Below are 23,917 nucleotides of genomic sequence, written 5' to 3'. Positions count from 1 at the left end.
GAACCATGGCTGTCGGGCCCACATAGGGGCCACCAGTATCATGGTAACTTGTTCCTGGTGCATCTTGTGCACTATCTTGCTGAGAAGGGGAGTCGGGGGGAAAAGCGTAAACAAATTTCCCTGACCATGGAATCAATAGACCGTTCCCCTTGGACTGGTTCTGGGGGTACCTGGAGGCGTAATCTTGGCATTGAGAGTTTTCCAGAGTTGCGAACAGGTCTATTTCTGGGAAACCCCACTGTGTGAAGACGTCAAAGACGATGTCTTCTTGTAACCGCCATTCGTACTCTACGGGCAGGGGGAAGTCTCTGCTGAGTTTGTCTGCTAGCAGATTGAGTTCCCCTGGTACATGTTGTGATAGTAGGAACATATTGTGTTTGAGAGCCCACTTCCAGATGTTCTGGGACAGCTTGGACAGTCCTGGAGAGTGAGTGCCCCCTTGCTTGTTGAGGTAGTACATGGCTGTGGTGCTGTCTGTGAGGACCATCACCGTCTTTCCTTGTAGGTGTTCCTGAAAGGCTTTCAGTGCTTTGAACACCGCTAGTAGTTCCAGCAGGTTTATATGCTTGGATGCTAAGCTCGGAGTCCACGCTCCGTGAGCAGTCTGATGGGATAGGTGAGCCCCCCCCCATCCTGTAAGGGATGCGTCTGTGGTTAGAGTGGCTTCCACTGCGGGTGTGGCAAAAGTTTTCCCTAATAACAGGTTTTCTTTTGTCCACCACCCTAGCGAGAGAACCAAGGCCTGCGAGACCACCACTAGATCGTCCCATTGTCCGCTGGCCTGACACCACTGGCTGTTGAGCCACTCTTGCCTTGGGCGCATGCGCAGGCGCGCGTGAGGTACCAAATAAATACATGACGCCATCATCCCTAGCAAGCGCATTGCTTTGCGTACCGTCACCTCTCGACCTGCCACATACTGGGGGATCTGAAACAGCATGTTTTGGACCCTCTCGTTGGAGGGGAAGACGAGGCCGTCCTTTGTTTGAATTAGAGCCCCTAGGAATTATTTGATTTGGCTGGGGTCTAAGCTGGACTTCTTTTCGTTGATGGAGAAGCCCAGTTGGAACAAAAGGTCTACAGTCTTTTGGGTATTGGAGAAGCAGGTTTCGTAAGAATCCCCTGTTATGAGCCAGTCGTCGAGGTAAGGGTATACCGGGATGGATAACCTGCGCAGGTGGGCCGCTGCCACTGCCAGTACTTTCGTGAATACCCTTGGTGCAGATGCTATCCCGAAGGGTAGTACTCTGAACTGGTAGTGTTTGTTCTCTATCTTGAACCTGAGGTATTTTCTGTGCGCTGGCAACATTAAAATATGAAAGTATGCATCTTTCATGTCTAGTGTTGTCATGTAATCCCCTTGTGATAACAGTGGGATTACTTCCTGCAAGGTCACCATACGAAACTTTTGGGGTTTGACAAACTTGTTCGCTGGGCGCAGATCTAATACAGGGCGCATGGTTAAGTCCTTTTTGGGTACAAGGAAGTACACTGAATAAATACCTTCTGCTACCTGAGATAGGGGGACAGCCTCTATAGCTTCTTTTTTCAGTAGCTCTTCTACTTCTTGAAGAAGAATGGTGAGGTGTTCCGGTGTCATGCGTCGGTTCCGTGGGGGTCTGTACTTCGGGGAACCGTTGAATTCGATGCCGTATCCGTGGGCTATGGTGGATAATACCCAGCGGTCTGACGATATTCCCTCCCATGCTGAAAGGAACGATGTTAGCCGGCCCCCGACCGGTGATGCATGGGAGGGGACCCGAATCTTCGGGTCATTTGTTGGTATTGGGCGTGGAACCTTTGGGGCTGGAGCCGCAACCTCTTCCTCTGCCACGGCGTTGGCCTCTTTGACTGAACTGGGTGTTGTTACCCTGGTTAGAGGGCCAGTTGGTAGCAGAGTAAAATTGCTGTTGGTTTTGCTGCCGGCGTTGGCCACGAAAGGAGCGTCTATTGCCATAGCCGCGTCTGTTAGGGGGCCTAGAAATTTGGTCAAGAGTCTTGATGGTATCAAACTCTTTCTTCGCATGTTCTAGGGCCTCATCAACTGCTTTCCCAAACAGATGTTTGTTCGTTCTATGGGCTTATTTATCAGGGAAGCCTGGGTTTCCGGCTTAAATCCCGAATTGCGTAGCCAGACATGGCGTTTGAGAAGTATTCCCTGAACCAGGGAACGGCCAGCCGTCTCTGCGGCATCTAAGGAGTTCTTTACGATGCCCTGGTTTACAAGAGTTCCCTCTGAGATTGTAGCTAACAGGCGTGAACGCAGGGGTTCTGGTGCGTCCTCTGCTTCGCTGCGCAGCTTGCTCCACTGTGCATCTGCGTAGCTAGCTAGTAGGGAATTGTTATTTACAATCCTAGTTGAAAAGGCGGCAGACGTCGTGATTCTCTTCCCAAGTGCATAGAGCTTTTTGCCCTCTTTGTCAGGTGGTGCCTCACTAGTGGATAGTGGTACCCCTGCTCTTTTCCTTGTATTAGTAACTACGAGGGAGTCCGGAATAGAATGGCCTCTGATGTACAAAGGGTCAGAGGACGAAGGGCTGAAGAGCTTTTCTATCCGAGGGTTGACCCCTCTAACTAAGGCAGGATTGGAAAGGGAAGGAGTTATTCTTCTCTTTATAGAAGCCAGGAGCGGAATAGACTGACTAACAGGGGCTTTTTCTTTAATAACTTTCTCTACAAAGTCTATGTCAGGAAGAGTCTCCCCTGTGTCTATTTCAAAATGTGCTGCTGCCTTGCGCAATAGTGCATTAAGTGAAGGTTGGTCATCTATGGGAGAGGTGTTTCCAATAGGTGAATCCTTGGGAGGAGAAGGGTGAAAGACATCAGGGTCTGAGTGCACTGATGGGGATTGCCAAGGCTGCACTGATGGGGATTGCCAGGGCTGCGAGGTAGCTGTATCTTCTTCGAAAGCTCCTGCACTAGTGCAAGGATCTTCTTCAAACCCCTCTTCCTCATGTTCTTCCTCTCCACCCAAACACTCCTCATCTTCCTGGAGGTATTGCTCCTCTTCAGTGAGGTCATATACGTCTGTAGAAGGGGGAAAGAGCCTAGGAATCTTGACCCTAGGGTCATCCTGGGGCCATTCTCTTGGTCTTTTGGGTGTGGGTGGGTTTTGGTTTCCCAAAAACCTTTCCATTTTCTCCATACAAGAATGGAGTCTTTCAAGGGTCTCATGGGGGACCCCTGAATAGTCTAGAGGGGGGAAATCAGTGTTTTCACCTTCAAAACGCTTAGAACGCTCCCACAACGTCGAGGAAAGGTTTCCGTCGCCCTCTGAAAAGCCCTCCGGTAGTTCAGAAGTGCCCTTAGATGAAGGGGGCAGTTCCTGGCTACTCTTGTGCTTTTTCGGTGTTTCCATAGCTTTTTGTGCGGTATTCGACGTTTGTTTGGTCGTCCGCTTACGTTTGTCTTCGGAAACAATTCTCGCCAGGCTCTCGACAACGAGTTTGTCAGTAGAGGGCTCTGGTGTCGACGTTGCCTGCGTTACGCGTTGTTCCTCGACGGCCGCTCTATGGAGCGTTACGTCGGATGATTTTGGGGTAGCGCCCGTGTTTGATGAAAGCCCAATCGCTGGTCGCGGCTGCGTTTGCGGGTGGGGCTTGAGACCCTTACGGTCTGAGGTAGACGCCGGAGTGCCCTGCGTCCCCTTCGGCGCTGATGGATTCTTCGTCTTCGACGAAGAAGAGCCGTGGGTTGTGTGCTTAGGCCTATGGGGTCTGTGTGCGTCCTTGTCGCCGGGGTGTTCATCCCCATAAGCAGGGCGTGAGCCGAGCCCGTCGGGGCCGGGGACGGACGTCGAGGAGCGCGAGCGCTCCTTCTGGGGGTTAATGACTTCCGTAACGGATGTCGAGTTATCACCCTCCTCGTCACTTTCTGTAACAGCGGCGGCGGGTGAGGAAACTGACTTCGACATAGCGTAGTCCGCCCACCTCTTAACTTTGCGTTCTTTAAGAGTTCTTGGTTTCAAGAGCTTACAGGCCGCGCAGCTGTCCTCCTTATGATCGAGGGGCAAGAAACGATTACAGAGCTTGTGTTTGTCCTTCCAAGTGTATTTGCCCCTACAGCGTGGGCAAAACTTAAAAGGTGTCCTCTCCATAGCTGAGGCAATAATAACTGGTGATAACAACCCCAAGGGAAAGATAGGGGAGAAAGAAAGACATTCTCAAAGAGAAGATAAAAGTTCGAACCCCCACTCTCCCTACTGTATGTTGGCCGGCGAGGCCAGGCCACGTGTTCGGCAGCGCCGAAGGATCTCCTCCGTCTCTTCCCCTCCGTCGAAAACTTGCTCGGCGGAGAAACAGCTTCACAGCTAACGTCGAGGGGAGGGATCTTTAACAATATAATAAGTATAATTAAGGACCGAGGTCCGTAGTAAGTATTTGCAATGTCTCTCTAGGAGCTCCGCGTAAGGCGACCAGAAGCTGGGCGGAAAAAAACAATCTGAGGGACCTCGACGCGTGAGGGATTATGGGTACAACGCACGTCACTATAGGGATAGTGTTACAGACACGCCTTGTCGACGTCCCCTTTTCGACTACCAAAAACAAAATGCAATACTCCGCAGTGACCACTGGATGTCGGACCTATGCACAGCATGTGATTCTAAGCAGATTAACAAAAGAGAGACAGAGAGAGAGAGAGAGAGAGAGAGAGAGAGAGAGAGAGAGAGAGAGAGAGAGAGAGAGAGACCTTTCTCCACACGGATACACGTGTGTGTGTGAAACAGTCACCAGGGACAATACATAAGTGGACATGCAAGCTTCTTTGACTCATAATCCCACCACGCTCCTCCAAGTCTATGGGGGTAATAAGGATTTCACAAACAACCTCATTCATGGAGAAATAGAATGCCCAAGAGGGAGACTGGATACCCAAGCGCAGTACCACCCCTGGTAAGACATGAATGCTCTGGAACAGAACAGCTGTAGGCCTATTTTCCCTACAATACAAATGGCTCTTGGTCAGGTCAGTCCCCTCCGCAGGAACTCCAAGCTCACGAGGAACTCCCTACAAAAAATGCCAGGGTGCCATGCTCAGGGCTTCCCATCGTCAGCCGCACAGAGTTCTGACCCACCTGCATCTCTGAAAAAGGTGGGCTTGCAAAACGTTAGCGCCGTGGGGTCTCCAGGGTGATTGTACCCTTCTGCGGTTCGCTAGCCATGATTTGGTTGCAAGGGGCTAATTTCTGCACCAGGCTCAAAACAAGGCCTTTTGACACCATGACAAACACATGCAAACATTTTAGATTACCCAAGAGAGGAGAATTTGAGATGGGGATAGACAATCGAAATTGCTCAGGTACTTGCATCGAGAGGAAGGTTAAGAGGGAGAAAGTGAACATGTATACAAAGCATATGATACTTTTCCAAACATATTCTTGAGCATTCTTCCTAACCTGGGAGCTTTGCGATGTATGATGAACCCCTTCCACCACTGTAGCCTACCCATCTGGTGGTGGCTGGTGACATGCGGGTAGTGCCAAGTTGTCTCACCCCTAAAGATTTTACTTACAGTGGGGAAGCCAAACAACTTTACGAGTAAGAATTCACTAGGTTAATTCCAGGAAGCGGAGTATTGTCCCACAACAACACTGACCAGGGTATATCTAACCTACCATTGGGGTGTGCCTGGGAAATGGAGCCTATGCTCCCAAAGAGAATTATGGAGAGAGAGAGAGAGAGAGAGAAACTGTTGAAAATGAGGCCAGTTCCCCACAGTGGCCAGCAGACTGATGAGATTACCGCATACTGGGAACGTAAACCTAGGCTGCCAGACTGAACTAGTGGCAGGGACATCACTGCATGCTGGGAAGCCGAGCTCAGACTCCAAGGGCACACCACGGATTCTAAATGAGCCCCCCTCTCCCCCAGGCTGCCAGAATGAATCACTGCGAGGATCCCACTGCGGCAAAGCAATTGCATACTGAGCCATTGAGTCCTAAACCCCCAAAATAGCTGCAACAACAAAGACTGGGCAAAACACAGATTACTGGGAGACCGCGTCCCGAACTCCATAACAAACCACAAAAGCCAACTCTGACCACCCTCATCTAGCAAAATGATGTTCCAACCTCATTACAGCTTCACTCATTTACCTAAAAAAGGTCTACCCTATTCCCCCAACCCTGTGTTCACTAAATACTTGAGATTTCCTTTGCTCGCCTCATGCTAGCAGTGGCAAGATTATTCAAGGTCAACTCTCGGAGGAGCGGGTTAAATCAGGAACGCAGGGCAATTGAGTATCACTTTAAACAGGTGGCCACAGAGAGGTCATTTTGAAAATATCCTTTTTATCATTTGTTAACGGTAAGTAAAGTTGTTGGCGTCGTTTACAAGAAAGTAGTACAATTCAGAAAAGTCTCAAGGAGCATGCATGGGTCACATCCATCTGTTTGGATTAATGCAAAGACAATGGGCAAGTAAAGCCTTTGGATACACAGTTTGACGGTGCATACCCCAGGGGGTACCATACGGCATGTATTGGCTGAACTGCAAGTCCAACTCCTAAGAAACAGGACAGATGAACCACTCCGCCAGTATGAGGTTAAGAACTGTGACCAAGTCTCCTGCCTGGTGATCAGGGCAAGTGACAGCCAGAGGGCATCAGTCTAGACACTGGCCCTTTAAGGACTACCATGGCGATGGGGTCTCCCCTCATCAGCCAGGCGGCGAAAGCCAAACCTCCCCCTTTGCCCCAGTAGAACCAACAGGACAAGTAGGTGGGCCCCTTTACGGGAATCCAGGAGCAGCGGAACCAGCAGTGCCTGTGTGCTAGACGCCTCTCGTGCCGGTGCAGGAACGAAGCCTAAATCTATAAAAAGATTGACATGGGCTTGGCTGAGGAATCAGGGAGGCAGTCCATCGACCACAAGCCCCACACCTCAATTAAGCAAGTCACAATCAGCGGAGAAACTGAAGCGTCAACGCCGACACCAGCAGCCTAAACAAGAAGAGAAAGTTAGAAACTCCAAGAGGGCGCTCATAGTTCCGGAGGCTGTGAATCAGCCAACAATGGTGACCTGCCCAAATCCAGTGGCACTACAACGCCCGAACACCTGATACTATGTCTCTACACCAGAGTCCCTTTTCCCAAAAGAGGGGCTAGAATAGGGGCCCAGGCCCTATAAGAATCCATGGCCTCAGACACTCCGTTTGGGAGTTGGGATGAAGTGTGAAAAGAGCTGGAGGAAGGAGTTCAGGAGGAGCTGGCAGGAGTGAAGGAAGCGGGGGGCGGGGGGGACAGTCCTGGTGGAAATTGGTGAAAGTAAGGAGGTGGAGGTTGAAATTGCGCTGGATTAATTAGGCAAAGAAGTGAGGTGGTTATAGAAGACCATGAGAAGGTTGTGTGACGCTTGGAGTCATTAAAGAGATACAGTATAGACAGGAGATGCCCTCATCTACAGATGCCTCCACCCCAGTTCTTAATCTTCCTCTTCTTGGTACCGTAGATCACAGTAATATAGTAAGCGATTAGTTGCCGAGAATCGGTGGCAATACGGATATTATTGTGATCTCCTATTATGAGATGTTTGATCTCCATTACTGCGTATTTTTAGGAGGTGGGTGTATACTATCTGTGAAAAGTTCACAATGAACTATAACAATAAAATTACAAAAAACTGTAGCTCATCGGCTGGATGAAATAAACCCTTGGTTGTTTCAATGGAGTTGCCCTCACAGAGAAGATTGTGTTTCATTAAACTTTCCGCTCTAAAAAAAACAAAAACAAAAATGTTAGTCCCGGTTGGGAAAAAAAACATGTTTCTATCCCAAACTTGCTTGGTGCACTGGGCAGGGACACTTAGATATTAGAGTCTTCGGCCTCCTCTTCCTCGTGACAGGATGCGTCTTGTCCCTCACCCGAGGATAAATGGAGCAAGTCCTGTTGCTTTTAAGGCTTGGGGCAGTCTGGGTAGACTCCCGTGGCCGAGATTTCAGAGTCACAGCAGATGACTCTGTGTGTGACTGTGTCTAGACATGTACTGCCCCAGTCTTTGTGGTAGTGCGAACCTGCTTCTTCTGTGCCCCCTATGAACTCTGAGCAGACAGGTCAGCGTGTGAGACTGATTGCATGTGTGCAGTGCACTCATTCATCTCTGGGCACCAATGGTATTCGTTTAATCTGCGCCAGTAGTGCTTGCAGGTATCTTCAGCCATCTCTTAATTTCGGTTTTGCATGTTTCACAATTGTGGCGTTGCCAGGAAGAGTCTCCTTAGCCCGGCCAAAAGGGAGCCCTCTGGAGCGGGGGTCGGGGGTGATGGCAACGGTTTCACTTGGGAGAATCCTTCTTTGATGGCCGATCATGAATGGTCTTGTTTAGTGTGATCAGACGTCCTGGTTTTCCTGGGACATTCCGGGGGAAAAATCACCCTCCGTCCTGGGGCTATGGTAATTAAAATTGTAATCATTTTTCACAACACATTCAGAATGTTGGAGGATTGGCGCGAACCCCCAACCTTTCAGGTACAAGTTGCAACACTTACTGACTGTGTTACAGAGACTGGCTTGGATAATGATTGTACAGCAAGCCATGTAATATCAATAAGAGCTAACGCTTGTTTTGAATGAACATGCCAAGATTCACAGACAAAACTGCACAAACTGAGATCATATACAGTTTATAAAAAAGGAGAAGTGCTGGAAATATGATTGGGTGGTGGTTGTGGGGGCGGTAATTGGTGGCCTGCAATGGGGTAGTCCACCCTCTTATGTTGTTGGTCGTCCCGGTTTTTCGTTTTGGAAAATCTGGTCACCCTAGTCTTTTTCCTTTCCCTTGGTCGACCTTGGTAACCTCTTCAGAGGCCGAGGCCGTACCCTGCCCTGACGCGGCCTCCATTGTGTAGGGCATCCAGCGCTTCACTCTAGGCTGCTAAAGTGTCTTTGGTTTACATTTTTTGCACGTCAAACATGTCTTATCAGCATGGTACCTTGGAAGGCAATGGTTACACACCCTATGCGTATCCTTCCATGGGAACTTTCTGCAATTAGGGCAGAAGTTAAAATGGAGTGCCCTTCATGTGTCCAAGCAGACCCAAGCTAGGAGCTTGTGAGTGTAGATGTGTGCGGATCTAAAGGCATTCTTAATGTCTCTGAAGATTACCCCCAGTCCTCTCATCGTATTGTAGGCCTGGGCACAGGGGTCCTTTACAAACAGATGCTGACCGATGGAACTTCTGCCTGGCAGACATCAAGGTGGCGATAGGTAATTTGGCATTGAAATTCTTACAAAGCCAAACAAAGCCTTCCCGCGGAGACATACATGCAACCAACCGATGGCGGGAAGCAAACAATCCGAGGACGTCGACGCATCATGGATACATGTACACGCAGCGTAGGGGTAGTGTGATGGAGACGTCTGTCGATGCCCCTTTTCTTATGAAGTAAAGAACTGGCACTATTTCGAACTAGCCACTAGATGGCAGTCCATGCAAAGCATGGAAGTCTAAACCTTTTCACAAGCATCAGGATGATTGTATACATAAATAAATAACCTGCCATCCGCATCTGGCTGTTGTACTCATGCCGGATTTCGACAGGGGCTTTCTCTGGGTACACAACCAGGGTACCGCAGGTTGCACTCCCACTTTATTCAAAACAAAGGCTACCACTAACCAGTGGAGCCCACACAAGCAGCTCTGCACGGAGACTTGCACAGAAAACATGGTTGCTTTGTGGCACCCTAGCCCCAAGAGCTTTAGAGTCTCGCAGGGGACAAGCGGATGCGCCTCTGATCACGTAACAGGCAGGTAAACCTGCTCAGGGAAAATGAAGAAAAAACATTAAGCACCTCAGTCCACCGCACTAGGACATTTTCGTTCTCATAAAGGAGACAGGAATAAATAAAAGGGGGCGAGACGAGTAAGAGAAGCCGTTTAAAGGAGAGGCAAACTAAAGAAAGGAGAGGGGTGGATGTGGGGGAAGAAAAGGATGAAGAGAGCGATTAGGAAAAACGGTGGAGGGTGAGAGGAGAAATACGAATGGTAATGAGAAGCAAGACAAAGGGCGTCATGCAGGGGGAGAGCTAAGAAAGGTACAAAAAAAAGAGAAGAGGAAAAAAGGGACGGGGGAAATAAAAAAGATTGAGGCGGGAGCAAGAACAAATGGGCGGAGAGATTAATGGGTGAACGAAGGTTGTTAATTGCGGCCATAAGTAGCAGCAGGAACCCAAAGAAGTTGACAGTTAGGGGGGAGTTCCTGTCAAACCACAACATAAGCGAGAAACAGGAAGGGGAGCGTCACGTCCTTCTTAAAACCACAAGGCCTGCTCTAGGGCGAGAGAGAGAGGACTTCGTTATGTCAGCGCGACCCACCCCTAGAGGGGCCTTCGGGTGCACATGAGCTCTGTGCCAGGGACCCAGCCTCCGCATCTTGATAACCTTCGCCAGGGGCAGGCACACTCGAGGAACAGTGTCAGAGCTGGGTGCCCGTACAGAAACGGCAGAGGGTTTGGCTGTGGAGAGCATTAGTGGGGAGAACTTTCGGAGCGGTGTGTGGGTTCCGGGCTAGCACTGTAAAAGAAGGGCGCCGAGAGCTGAGGCGCAGGGAAATAGCGAGGCGCCTTGGCAGAGCTGCACGTGTGTCGCAGTACGGCGTGCACTAGCAGAGAGGTGTGTGTGTCTGCATTGCAATCGACTGTGAAAGTCAGAACGGAGAGGTGCATTGTCGGAACTCTTTTTGGATGTTAGAGCACGTTACAGGACGGGCATGCGGCGCCCCGGCAACGCTCCGAATGCTCCAGCAGCAGGGTGGGGTTGTTGAGCACCAGCCCAGAGATGCACGTGCCTTCTTTAGAATAGCAGGGCCTACCAATCACATATTAGGTACACGGGCAGACCTGTGCGGGGGTGTATCGCTGGAATGTTAAGGGTTGCTGCAGGCCAGGAGTATGGTGCTTTGGCAGGTTAGGAGTAAGGTGCCTTGGCAGGTCAGTGTAAGGCATTTACGGGGTGCAGGGCAAGTGGAAAACAGCTGGAGAGGAAATGGCATTTCCTGCGACGCCTTTTCCTCTTGGCTCCACTTGTTCTAGTGCTGATCTTTCAAATGGACGTTTCGCCACCTACGTATTTCAAAACACTGCCACTGGAGAAAGAAAAAAACAAAAAAAAACAAAAGGGGGGGGGGGGCGCACCAAAGCCTCACCCGAACACATCTTCGCCAATTTACCTCAGCCCCGTGTCACACATGGCACCAGAAACCGCTCGCAGTCGAGGGTTTGATTTGCATTTTTGTGGGGCTTAGGGTCGCCCCCCTCTCGCTCATCTTGTCAAAGTCCCTTGTCTAAATCGATGATTATAATTATAGTTGTTTTTCTATAACATGCTCAATACCAGCGAGTGGTTTCTAAGCACGGGATCAGGATTCGAACCGGTGTTGCTCTGCGATGTCTTGCTTCCAAGACAAACGAGTTGCTCCTGAGCCATCCTTCCTCGGCAATGATGCACTCTTCAGCCCACCTCGGGGCCACCGCTTCTCAGGACTTTTGAAGTCACATTAAAGAGGAGTTTGTACAACTCCTGTAATAATCTTCTTCACAGCATTTCCATAAAACAATGAATTGGGCTTTATAAGAAGAAAGGGAGGAGTGTCTCAAAAACAAACAGTGGTACTGTCAGAGGCTTTTCTAATAGATCTTAGGGACTTCGGGGACACAAAGGTAAGAGGGTTAGAGAGTTCCACCGTAGAACGGGAGTCACCATCCCCAGGAGGCAAGTCCCTTACCTGCCTTTTAACCAGCCCTATGGGGAATATGGGATAGAGGCCTCACCTCCCTAGCTTCACAGGGAAGGGTTCCCCCATGGGGAGAAGTGACGTGAACCCACAATTCGTCACACCCTCTAGATTCACAAAACGGCACCACCAAATGGTGAAGCCCACACAACTTGCTAGCAAGGAGTCCCTCAGGAGGAAAATGGGGAACATGGTGTACCCTGACCCCGAGAGGCTTAAGAACCCTGTGGTGCTATACAGCATTTATCGTGAATTGGTTTGAAACGATTAGGTAAACAACTCCCAAAACCATGAATTATACAGGGGTCACATATGCCAGAGGGGTTAGATGGGACCCTCTGCTCTCCCATAACCAGATCCTTATTCAGGTCCCATCATTACCTCAGTTTTTCTTGCTTCGAGATATGAAGATTGAGAATTTAGAGTCGGAAGAAACCAAGCAGGCATGGATTCAGTAACTAATGACAGCCCTTAAAGCAGAGTTAGGCCCTTTAAGGAGTTACATGCAAACTGCAGTGTTATTGTGTGTTCTAGTGATCTGGGATGTGTTGCCTCTCCTTAGAGTTCAACAAATGGCATGGTTTGCGTTCAATGCTATTCAAGTGACCTTATGCACAATAGTTCTACATCACCCACATAAGAGTGTACTGAAGCAGGATTACAATCTTCAAGTCCGGACGCGAACCTAATATTTTCTCTCCTCTATTCAAGTGGTCGCATTAGTAGTATGGGCTAGTTCTATCCATTTAAAGGGCGGTTCATTCTGCTCAGATGGGTTTTTAGTAGAAAATCACAAGTTTAAACCCACCTGGTTTGTGCTCCAAAAGGACGGTCTGCGCGATTGCTACCGTGCGATAAACTAGATTATGCGCAGCATAAAATGCATAATAATTACAATGATCACACTTCTGGAGTTCTACGAGAAAGCTTACGAGTGGATGGTATGCGTGTTGGACGAGTTTCGGAGAACCTGTGGTGAGGGAGTCAAGAAGTCTAAATCTTTAGTGTGCACAGAGGCTCTCCATCAAGTCTGCCCGAATGCTCTCAATACTAGCAGGACAGAGCAGCCTGGCTTCACCCCAAAGATGGGAGAGAGCTCGTACCAAGGTACGGCTAGTCCGACAAGAGAAAATGATTCACAGTACACATTGAAAAATATATACTCGTACATGCAAAAATTATTCACAATTTACAAAAAAAATGTTTGTAAAAGATCTAGACAAAAAGACAGATACGCACCAATACCCACCCACTTTTGGAATGGCTTTAACAAAGAGGATTCAGCAGCAGTCAAAAAGGCATGTTTGTGGTAAACCGGAATAGTGTAATTACAATGAAGGCTTCTAAAATGCCAGGACCCGAAGGGACAGAAAGGAACAGAAGTAATATTAGACCGTTTTAAGAATTCAAGAAACTATCCATGGGATTAATCAGAACAAACCCAACATCTCACTTGCGGGTAAAGTGAAAAAGTCATAATTTCCAAGGGGTAGGCCCCTAGGGCAAAGGTGGTGGCAGCCATCCAGCTGAGGTGTCTGGAGGACCCCACCAGGCCAGCAGCAGACCCGGGTACGATGTCCAGGTGGCTGCTGAGGGATGGCTGCAGAACAGACCGCCAGCTGACTAAGGCCCCCCTCAACTTGACAGAACCCCCCCCAAAGATGGAACTGCAGACACAGCCTAAAACCGGGAACAGGACAGGGGTCAAAGGACCAGAGGATGGTGTCAGAGGTGGAGGATTGCTGCAGAGAAGGCCCAGGGAGCTTGGATTCAGACGGAACCTCAAGTGTCGGAATTGGGTCTGACTACTCCGTGATTCCGGCCTACGGTTCGGATTGCAGAGTCACAGAAGATGCCAGGACTAGAATCAGGGGACTAAGGAGGACCTGTTCAAGAAAACCCTGACAAAGAAGGCAACACTACAGCACGACCAGAGGCACAACAGTGACCCAAACGGAAGGCGACAGGAATCTCCTTACAGGACAAAGGCTCAGCACGGGGCAGCTGGAACCGGCCTACAACGGAGTTGGAGGTTCAGTATCCCACAAAAGAGCAGAAGATTTGGTGGCGCTGCCGCAAGCCATTTTGTTACAGCCAGGGGCGTGAGGGGGGGTAACAGTGCCTCTTACACATCGGATATCGGTGCCACTATGCCCCACTCAGTGAATGCGCACTCAATAGCTATGCCAGGTATGTTACAAAGTGGGCTTTGGCAGGCTCTACCCGGAGAAAAACAGCCATTTTGGCCATTCCTGACGGCAAACAAACCTAGAAAGACCATGAAATACAATGTCTGGGGTGTAGGATTTTTTTTTAAATGTTTTGGCAGCCCCAAACCGTTATATATGGGTTACTTTGCTGTTAACAGGCTCCTTTCTGCTGCATCCAAAAAGCACAAGATTTACTGCTACCCATCTACTCGCCCTGCACCCTTTCTGGGGGCAAAAACTCATTCGATGACAAATCGAGGTGCTTTTCTAGCACCCCTGGCGGCCTGGCCTGGTGGTGCCATTAGCTACTAAGGGCAGCACACCAAAGAAAGAGATGCACCAGCAGGAAGACTTCAGGAGGAGTCCCTCTGGCAGCAAAAAAGCGGAAACACCAAGAAAGACAGCACAAGATTCAGAGGACTTAAATCGTTTGCAAAAGGAACCCCAAAAGATGTCATTTCTATTCAGCAGTGCGCACATTCGCTTGTCGTGGAAGAGTTCAAAACACGGCACCGCATCCTGGTCATAGGGAGTATTGTGCTTCTTCCGGTTGTCAACACTGTCGCGTGCATAACGCGCGGCGAGGTGTAGAGCGATCTGAAGTCATGTTATTTGGCTCATGCAACAGACCTGGCTTTACCACGCAGGTTAATTACCGCAGCAACTGAACAAAGGTGGAGCGGCACTGTCAAATAAATGGCAAATGCCAATAAGAGCCTAGAAAGGGCGAAGCCCGCCCCCTCGTTCGGTCACCCACTCAGATCTACGCAGGGGTCTGGATCCAGCCTTCGGGTTGCGTCCCAGGTTGCTATGCCTAAAGTAATACTTTACCTCGGGCAGAGGGCAGACTGTGGGGGGAAACAGCCCTCCCCTAAGCAGGCTGCGAGTGGGGCGAGGCATCAAGGAAGGGCTTAGGGGCGTTTCAATGCTGGCCCTTCTCCTCCAATCCTTTGTCCCCATTACCGTCTCTGGCACCTTAAATAGCAAAAGGCCCCCGGGTGTCATGAACACAGGTACTGTGGCGGCGGTGGTTAGGGCAGTAATTAGCCTGGATCCCTACCCCAATGTTTACCAATGGATTGTGAGACACAGCCTTGATTCACCTCCACAATTCTTCCCTTCAGATTCTGTACGTTTAAGTTCGGATCGCCTTCAAAATTTTAATGTGCAATTCCTGTAGAGAAGATCAGTTTAGCACAGTGTCTTTTCTGTACTGCAATTTTAAGATTGTTCAAGTTCTCCCAAATGGCACTTTTTGTACATTTTGTAGTAGCTGCAAAATTCTGAATAACGACCCATTATTTGAGGAATTGAAGGTCACGCACTGTGGAAGAAGGGCTGCTTATTGCGAAAGGAATACTTCCATAGACTCTGCAGATTCATTTGATTTGAAGGTTTGGGAATAAATGCCAGGGGGTGCATGGAAGAGGTCACATACCTATTTTCTGGTAGAAGATCTTGTCGAAGGTGAGCTCCCCTCGGTCCTCAAGGTACTTCTGCATCACACTGCGAATACTGCAGAAAGAACAGACCAAAATTAGAGGTTTCATAAACGGCGCAATAAGCTTTGTGCAAGTCAGACAGATCATACACAATGCGCGGATCAGAGGCCTCATACATCCTGCAATAATCCCAACTAACTGCACCCACTGCAGATCCTACATGTACTGGGCTCACGCTCTGCCACAATGTCATCGGCCAATCATGAACGGTTGAGTGAGCGCGAAACACATGATCGGTCTTTACCTTCAATAAACAGGAGTACATTTTTGTCTTGGAGGTCTTCCCAAGCTCCAGTTTTTGTTAGAGTTAACAAGTAGGCTCGTGGGTCCTATGCAAGATGAGTGCTGCGGCAGAGATCCAAATTAATATTGGATAACCAGGAGCTACATGCAGCTCCTAGGTATACAGCATTATCCGTTCACACGTAGCTACAACTTGGGAACGAGGAGCTTCTAATTCGCATTCCACAAATCTAACTTGCACAAAAAATGCAAACACATAATTCTGTCCATTGCTTTTGACACCCATATGTTTCAGATGTTATTTAGATGCAACAAACAAGTTACTTTCTTACCTGGTAACGTTCTTTCGATGGGATGGTCCGACGACGTATTCCATATCTATGACATGTAATCACCACAGCTGTGCTGCTTCGGAAACTTTTTTCGGCGTCTGCGTCCTGCGTCAATGACGTCGATGCGCCGTCGTCGAGGGCCTCGTCCGACGTCATCCGATGTGATAAGGACGCACGATGCCCATAGCCTCAGTTGTAGTTTTTTCCCCCAGAACGTGTGACACTAGTCAACTGCCAGTCAGACACAAAGCCTTACGGAACGTAAGCTGCAATCGCAAAAGAAATTCTGCAGCGGGGAAGGCAGGGCGGGAGCGATATGGAATACGTCGTCGGACCATCCCATCGAAAGAACGTTACCAGGTAAGAACGTAACTTGTTCTTCGAGGGGATTGGGTCCTCCGACGTATTCCATATCTATGACAGACTCCCAAAGCAGTACCAGAGCAAGGAGGAGGGAAAGAATTTAGAATCAAAATTTAGAATAGCCAATCAAACAGCAGAGCAAAGGACCGCCTTGCCAAAGGCCAGATTCTGTGCTCGGATGGAATCGAGGGAATAGTGACGTACAAATGTATGTACTGAAGCCCAGGTGGCTGCATCACAGATGTTGCGAATAGGAACACCCCTCTGCAGGGCAGTAGACGCAGCCATACCCCTGGTAGAATGGGCCCACAAGCCAGCCGGTGGGTCCTTACCCGCCAAGCGGTAGCACTCCGAGATGGCCAAAATAATCCAGCGAGACAGTCTGTTTCGTCACAGCTTGCCCCAAACGCTTTCCAGCGTAACCAATAAAGAGTTGATCGTCCACTCTGACCCGGGACATGCGTGAAACATAAAAGCTTAAAGCTCTCCTAGGATCAAGCCTATGGAGCCTCTCCTCTGCCTTACCAGGATGCGTAGGAGGATAGAATGCCGGAAGAACAACCTTCTGGGCCAAATGAAATTCCGTCACTACCTTCGGAAGAAAAGAGGGACGAACTCTAAGGACAACCCTGTCCTTGTGAAATACAGTGAAGGGTGGCTTAACTGAAAGTGCCTGTAACTCACTCACTCTGCGAGCGGAAGTAACCGCAACTAAAAACACAGTTTTCAGAGTTAACAGCCTCAAAGGGCAAGAATGTAAAGGCTCAAACGGAGCACCCATAAGAAACTTAAGAACAAGGGTTTAAATCCCAACCGGGCACCAGGAAAGGTGACAGAGGGAACACATTAGTGAGCCCTTTCAGAAACTGTGAAATTAAAAGGGATTTTAAAGTAAGAACACTCTTCAGACGAGCGCTTAAAGATGGACAGCGCCGCTAGGTAACCTTTAATGGTACCCACTTGCAAGCCCCTGTGGGCCAAAGAAAGTAAAAAGGACAGAACCATGGGGATGTCACATGCAAAAGGATCCACATTCTGAACTCTGCACCAGTCGCAGAACTTACGCCAACGGCAACGGTACAGAGACTTTGTTGCTGGCCTTCGGGCCGAAAGCAACACCTCCATCACGTCTTCAGGGAAGTCCCAATCCCTATACCTCAACCCTTCAGAAGCCAAGCATGAAGGTTGAGGGATCTGACCTCTGGATGGCGAACCTGACCCCCCTCCCGTGAGAGCAGATCGTCTAGGTAGGGAAGACGACGAGGAGGGCAGATGGACAAGTCGAGAAGGTCCGGGTACCACGTCCTCCGAGCCCACGCCGGAGCAATGAGGATCATCCGGGAACCGAACTTCCGTAACCTCCGCAGTACTTGCGGGATGACAGGGACTGGAGGAAACGCGCACAGCAGCGGGAATGACCACTCCACCACAAACGCATCTCCTAAGGCTCCTTTTGGAGGAAATTCCCGCGAGCAAAACCTTTCGCACTTCCAGTTGACACTGGAGGCGAAGAGATCCACTTGAGGGTTCCCCCAAAGGGCGAAGATCTCCAGGAGAATCTCCTGAGCCAACTCCCACTCGTGAGAGATCGGTGCTCTGCCTGCTCAGAGCGTCCGCCGTCACGTTTTCGTCTCCGGCCAGATGAACTGCCGAGATCGAAACCTCCTGCTGGATGGCCCAGAACTCGAGCTGCATCGCCTCCCTGCACAGAGGAAGTGACCCTGCCCCCCCTTTTTGTTGAGGTAGTGCATGGCCACTGTGTTGTCCGTCAGGATCAGGACACTCTTTCCTCGCACAGTCGGCAGAAAAGCCTTCAGGGCTAGCCTGACGGCCCTCAGCTCCAACAGACTGATATGGAGTCTGGACTCCGACGGAGACCAACGACCGCTGACTGTCAGCCCGTTGGCATGAGCTCCCCAACCCGTGAGGGATGCATCCGTCACGATCGTCACCTCCGGCCAGGGAAGCCAAAATGGAGCCCCCTTCATCAAGTTGCCTTCGACGGCCCACCACAGAAGGTCCCGGGCGACCGAGGGCGGCACCTGAACCGGGTCCGACATCCTGCCGGAGGACTGCGACCATTGCGTCTTGAGCGCCCACTGCAAAGATCTCATCCGCAGGCGAGCCTCTGGCACCAGAAGAATGCAGGATGCCATGAGGCCGAGCAACCTCAAGAACTCGAACGCTGGGAGCGTCTGGGCATGCTGAAACTTGTGCACCATCTGCTGAATGTGAAGAGCCCTCACCTGGGGAGGAAAACACTGCCCCAGGGAAGTGTTGAGCACTGCTCCAATGTACTGGAGCCGCTGTGTTGGCGTCAAATGGGACTTCTTTAAATTGAGGGAGAAGCCCAGCCTGTGAAGGGAGTGGCAGGTGACGGACAGATGATCCAGGACTTGCTTGGGAGAGCTCCCCCTGATCAACCAATCGTCCAGGTAGGGGTAGACGTGAATCCCCCCTTGCCTGAGATGCGCTGCCACCACCACCATGAGCTTGGTGAAAACCCTCGGGGCGGAGGTCAATCCGAACGGCAGGACCCAAAACTGAAAGTGCGAGTCGCCAACCGCAAACCTCAGGTACTTCTTGTGCTTGGGATGGATCGGCACATGGAAGTAAGCATCCTTGAGGTCGAGTGACACCAACCAGTCCTGAAGCTGAAGGGCCTGGAGGACTTGAGAGAGAGTAACCATCTTGAACTTGTCCTTCCTGAGGAGTTTGTTCAAACCGCGCAAGTCCATGATGGGTCTCAATCCCCCGTCTTTCTTCGAAATCAAAAAATAAGGGGAATACCATCCCATGTTCCTCTCCGCTACAGGCACCAGTTCTATGGCGCCTTTCTCCAGCAGGGCTTGAATTTCCTGCGCAAGGAGCGGATCCGGACTCTGCAAAGAGAGGTTCCCCGGTGGATTGTCGCGAGGCCTGTGCCGAAAGAGAAGACAGTAGCCGAGGGTTATGATCTCCAGAACCCACACATCTGAAGTAATGGCTTGCCACTCTACAAGATGCTGCGCCAGCCTTCCCCCAACCGGCGAACCATGGGACATGGCCTCATGACTGAATGGGAGCGGCTGCGGCGTTACCTGAGGGCAAAGAGGCAACTGCCTGAGCGGCCTTGGCACCACGGGTACCCTGTCGTCCACCTCTGGTACCCCTGCATTGGCCTCTTTGACTGCCAGCTCCTCTCGCTTTACTGAAGGAGTAATAGCGAAAGGAACCACCCCTCCACTGCTGTCCCCTAGGACGAAAAGGCGGAGGTTGGCGAACTGCAGCGCCCAACGACTTCGCTGCAGCTTTTGAGGTCTGCAACCTCTCAAGGCTCTCGTCAGCCTTGCTGCCAAAAAGGTGTTCACCGTCAAAGGGCATGTTGAGGAGCCGGCACTGCACATCAGGAGCAAACCCTGACTTCCGCAACCAGGCAAACCTGCGTATTACGGTGCTCGCCGCCATGGACCTACTGACGCATTCAGCTAAGTCCAAACCCGACTGAACGGACTCACACATGGCATCCTTACTATCCTGGACCATAGCAAGGAAACCATCCTGTTCGTCCCCTTCGGGAATATGTTCAGCCGCTAATGCAACACAGTTCCACAGAGTGTGTGTGAAACGAGACAAGGCACAAATGGAGTTGGCCGCCTGAAGCGCCATACCACCAGAAAAAAACACTTTCTTCGCCCAGCCATCAAAACGTTTGTCGTCCCTATCAGGAGGGATGGTAGGGTACGACGCCTGCTTGGCCGTGGCCGCCTGCACCACCAAACTCTCAGGAGCGGGGTGCCTGGTCAAGTAGCAGGGGTCGCTACTGGCTGGACGGTATTTTCGCGACAAGGATCTGCCCACCGCCGGGAGACTCTCCGGAGCAGTCCAAGCCGCCGCCATCCTTCTCTGTAAAGCCATATGGAACGGCAGTACCGGATCAGTTGGGGGACCAACATCAAGGATGTCCGTCAGATCATCCTGCACAAACTCCCCTGGGGGAGCAGACCATCCCAAGTACTCAGAAACCCTAGCCATAAGGCGCTGGTACGAGGAATCGGCATGAGAGCCAGGCTCAGGCCTACAAAACTCCACCTCCGGAGAGGTGTCCAGTCCACTGGCATCATGCAGTGACTGTCTCAAATCGTCAAACTGACTATAGCCCGAGACAATTTCATCTGGAACCCGACTAGGAACCAGGCCATCAGAATCCTCATCCGCCTCTGAAATATAGTCCAGGTGGCGAAAAGAAGGCACCCGAGAGTGCTTGCTCTTAACCAGAGCCTTCCTAGGGGGTTCTCCCGTGCCACGGGGTACCTCCGGCATGAAAGGCGTCGAGCGAATCGGCGCCGGCGTCGAGAGAACTGGCATCGGCGTCGAGGAAATCGGCGTCGACGTCAGATGCAGCGCCTCCAGCATCGGCGGCGTCGACACAGCCCTCGAAGCCGGAGCCCCGAGCGTGTCCCTCGATGACCTGAGCGTCGACGGCTTCGACGACTTCCTCGGAGCCGGAGCCTCGAGAAAGCCTGTCGACGCCCTTGACGCCTCAGACGTCGATGTCTTCCTCGAAGACCTCACAGGTGCATACGGTCTCGAACGCGTCGAGGACCGGGACCTGGAACGGGTACGTCGAGAACAAGTCTCCTTGTCCGAACGGGACCTCTCCCGTGACTCGTGCCGAAGACTCTTGCGAGCGGTGTCTCTCGACCTCTCACGACCGACCCCACTCGGGGGCGCGGACGGCTTAGTACCCTGCGACTCAAGAATCGCCAGCATTTTCTTCCCGAAGGAAGCCCATTCCTCCGGCGTCGCACGGCTGGTGGGGTAAGCGACGTGCCGGGCAGAGTCCTCCGAAGAGGACCTGGAAGACGACCAGTGTCGGCGCTTCCGAGAATGCCTCGAAGAGGCTGAGGAGTGGCGAGAACGACTCCTAGAAGGAGACCCACGACACTTCCGACGATGACGCGGAGAGTCACCCCTCGAATCATCCGTCGAAAGCCCCGCAGACTTAGACTTCCTGGGCTTGGACACCCGACCTACCGACAACAACTTCTTACGTTCGCGTAAGGCTTTGGACGTGAGCGACTGGCAGTCGATACAGTCATCCGTGTCGTGGGCCTCCCCGAGGCACCAGAGGCAGGCGTTGTGCGAGTCCGTCACCGACATCTTGGACCCACACTCCCCGCACTTCTTGAAACCCGGACGCGGGGTCGAAGACGAAGTAGAAGACATCTTCACACAAAGGATTTTCACAAAACGAACAGGTTCGAAGAACCGAGAAGAACAGAACTCCAAAGAGTCAAGGCGTTAACCGAGATTCACGAAGCAACACGTTCGCGGAAAAAACGGAACTGAGGCTACGGGCGTCGTGCGTCCTACTTATCACATCGGATGACGTCGGACGTCGGAGGAGGCCCTCGACGACGCATCGACGTCATCGACACAGACGCCGAAAAAAGTTTCCGAAGCAGCACAGCTGTGGTGATTACATGTAATCGATATGGAATACGTCCGAGGACCCAATCCCCTCGAAATAATGTTTATTTATAGATTGTCCCAAACGCACAGTTAAAATATACTTAGGTGTGTTTGTTCGGCTTCAGTGACCCAGGGGAGGCAAATGTAGCTCCTGGTAACTGTTGGTGCCGGCTAACAAGGCTCTACTAGGCAGCAAGCAGGAGCTAAATAGCTCTCGGCTCCCCTCAATTTCAAACCCTGTGCTGTCATTCCAAAAAGATGGTGCGAGGGGAGGGAAGGTTGGCATTAACAAAAACTGAACTAAAATCCAAGGGCACAGAGTTTAAAGTATAACCATGTAGATGTTAAAGACTTTACAGTTTATGGAAGAGATCTGGCCATGGAGGCCTCCATCACAGACTTGCATTGAGTGAAACATTCCAGTGCCTGCCCAATCTGTGATGGATACCACATTCAACTGTCACAGGCTTGTCCCCCATCTTTCTACAGGCATGGATTTAGCCTCGAAAACTTGAAATTGCACTATTGCAAAAAAACATACTTTCAAAGCAGTTTTCAACCAGGGCAAAGTTTGCCCTAGGGATAATACCATTCCGTATTAGAACTATGGCAAAATGTGCCCAGGTGCCAATACCATGCTAAATTGAACTTGCCATGGTGCAAAGGTTTTCTAATGTTGCCCCAATGTTTGTTTGCAGGAGGGCAATCTTTGCACTAGTGCTAGTAAAATGCAAAATTGCACTTGCATCAGTGCAACGATTCTGTAATCTGGCTCCAGTTTGTTTTGGGTGACGGGAGATGGGTAGCAAGAGAAACCAAGTAATAGGTTTGTGGGAGGAGAGTGCTGGAAGTTGGAGAAGAGATGGGGAATTTGCTTGCAGGTGGTCGTCATGCATGTGTATAGAGGGCAATTCTTTGCGGCAATTAACCTGCTTGTGCCAGGGTCGCACGAGGGAACTAGCATATTGTAGAGCTCGTGGGGGAACAAAGCAATCTAATTCATTGGATTGTGTGAATCAAGGTATTTTTAAATGTACCTTCACAAGATTTGTGAAAAACACCTCATTTTGTTAAATTGACTATCCGAGTACATCTAGCCCAAAATGCAGCAACTATGGTCTCAAAGCAATCTTCTGGCAATGTGCAATATTTGCAGCTATCGTGTCAAGTCCCCTTCGGTCCCAGGCAGGGAGCTCTTTAAGGAGCATTGTTAATGATTAACCTGACCTGCAAACAGGTGGACCTACTTTATGGCTGGGGTGCAATTTGAGAGGCGTGGACATAGCCAGCGTTCCACATTCCTACTCTTACCCAGCCTCCGAGGCGGGGATGCACCACTCACTTGAATACAAGTGTAGGGCATGGACAATGCATCTCGAGTACATCAGAACCACCACAGGTTGTCGTGGCAAAGTATTGCAGGTAGAGATCAGCGGGATGTCGAAAACTCCCTTCTCCTCGGATCACCGCCTCTGCTTCTTACCCGTGGTGCTAGCTAGACTCGGGACCTGGGATAGCGGACAGACCTCACGCCTGCATGCTACCAGACCACACGCCTGTGCCATGGCTTAGGGACTTAAACACACACAACCAGCAAGGCTAGAAAGACTGCATACACTTTGAGGCTCCCCTCACTGATGACTGGACGCAACGTTTGCCTCGGATGGCAGGCCACTGCAGTCTAATGAAAACTTGATCGAGGCTGTAGGAGGTGACTGCCAAACATGGACAAAGCCAATACTTAAGCTTCTGTTCAATGACATCTTTCCAGGGGCAGAAGGAAGGAACTAGGGAGAACGATAGCAGAAGGAATGAAGGGCAGGCGCATGGGGAGGCAGGGGTACAGTGATGAAGGACCCAGGGGAGGAGCAGACTCCAAGACATGAACTGCCCTCATGTGGCCACGTGCTGGCAAACAGGCGTGGACTCAAGCCCAGATACAGGATCACAGGGCTAGGTGCGTAGTCTTAGGACCGGAGTCTGCATCCTTTGGCTGTCCAGGTATTTTGGACTACAATTTCCATCAGCCTTCGCAATAAAAGTTGTCAGTGAAGAATCACGGGAGTCGTAGTTCAAAACATCTGGA

General features: G+C 50.6%; 1 protein-coding gene across 1 annotated transcript in view; it reads right to left on the bottom strand.

Moving 5' to 3' along the window:
* The window catches only part of GRK2 (G protein-coupled receptor kinase 2), a 474,914-nt gene that overhangs the window by 282,481 nt on the left and 168,516 nt on the right, over positions 1–23,917 (bottom strand). The window contains exon 2 of the mRNA XM_069628947.1: positions 15,376–15,452. Coding sequence (XP_069485048.1) covers positions 15,376–15,452 — 77 coding nt within the window. The remainder of the gene's footprint in view (positions 1–15,375; positions 15,453–23,917) is intronic.

The sequence above is a fragment of the Ambystoma mexicanum genome, chromosome 12 (genome assembly GCF_040938575.1).
Source record: "Ambystoma mexicanum isolate Mex_15411 chromosome 12, UKY_AmexF1_1, whole genome shotgun sequence".
Taxonomy (NCBI): Eukaryota; Metazoa; Chordata; class Amphibia; order Caudata; family Ambystomatidae; genus Ambystoma; species Ambystoma mexicanum.
This window is presented reverse-complemented; position numbering and strand designations above follow the sequence as displayed.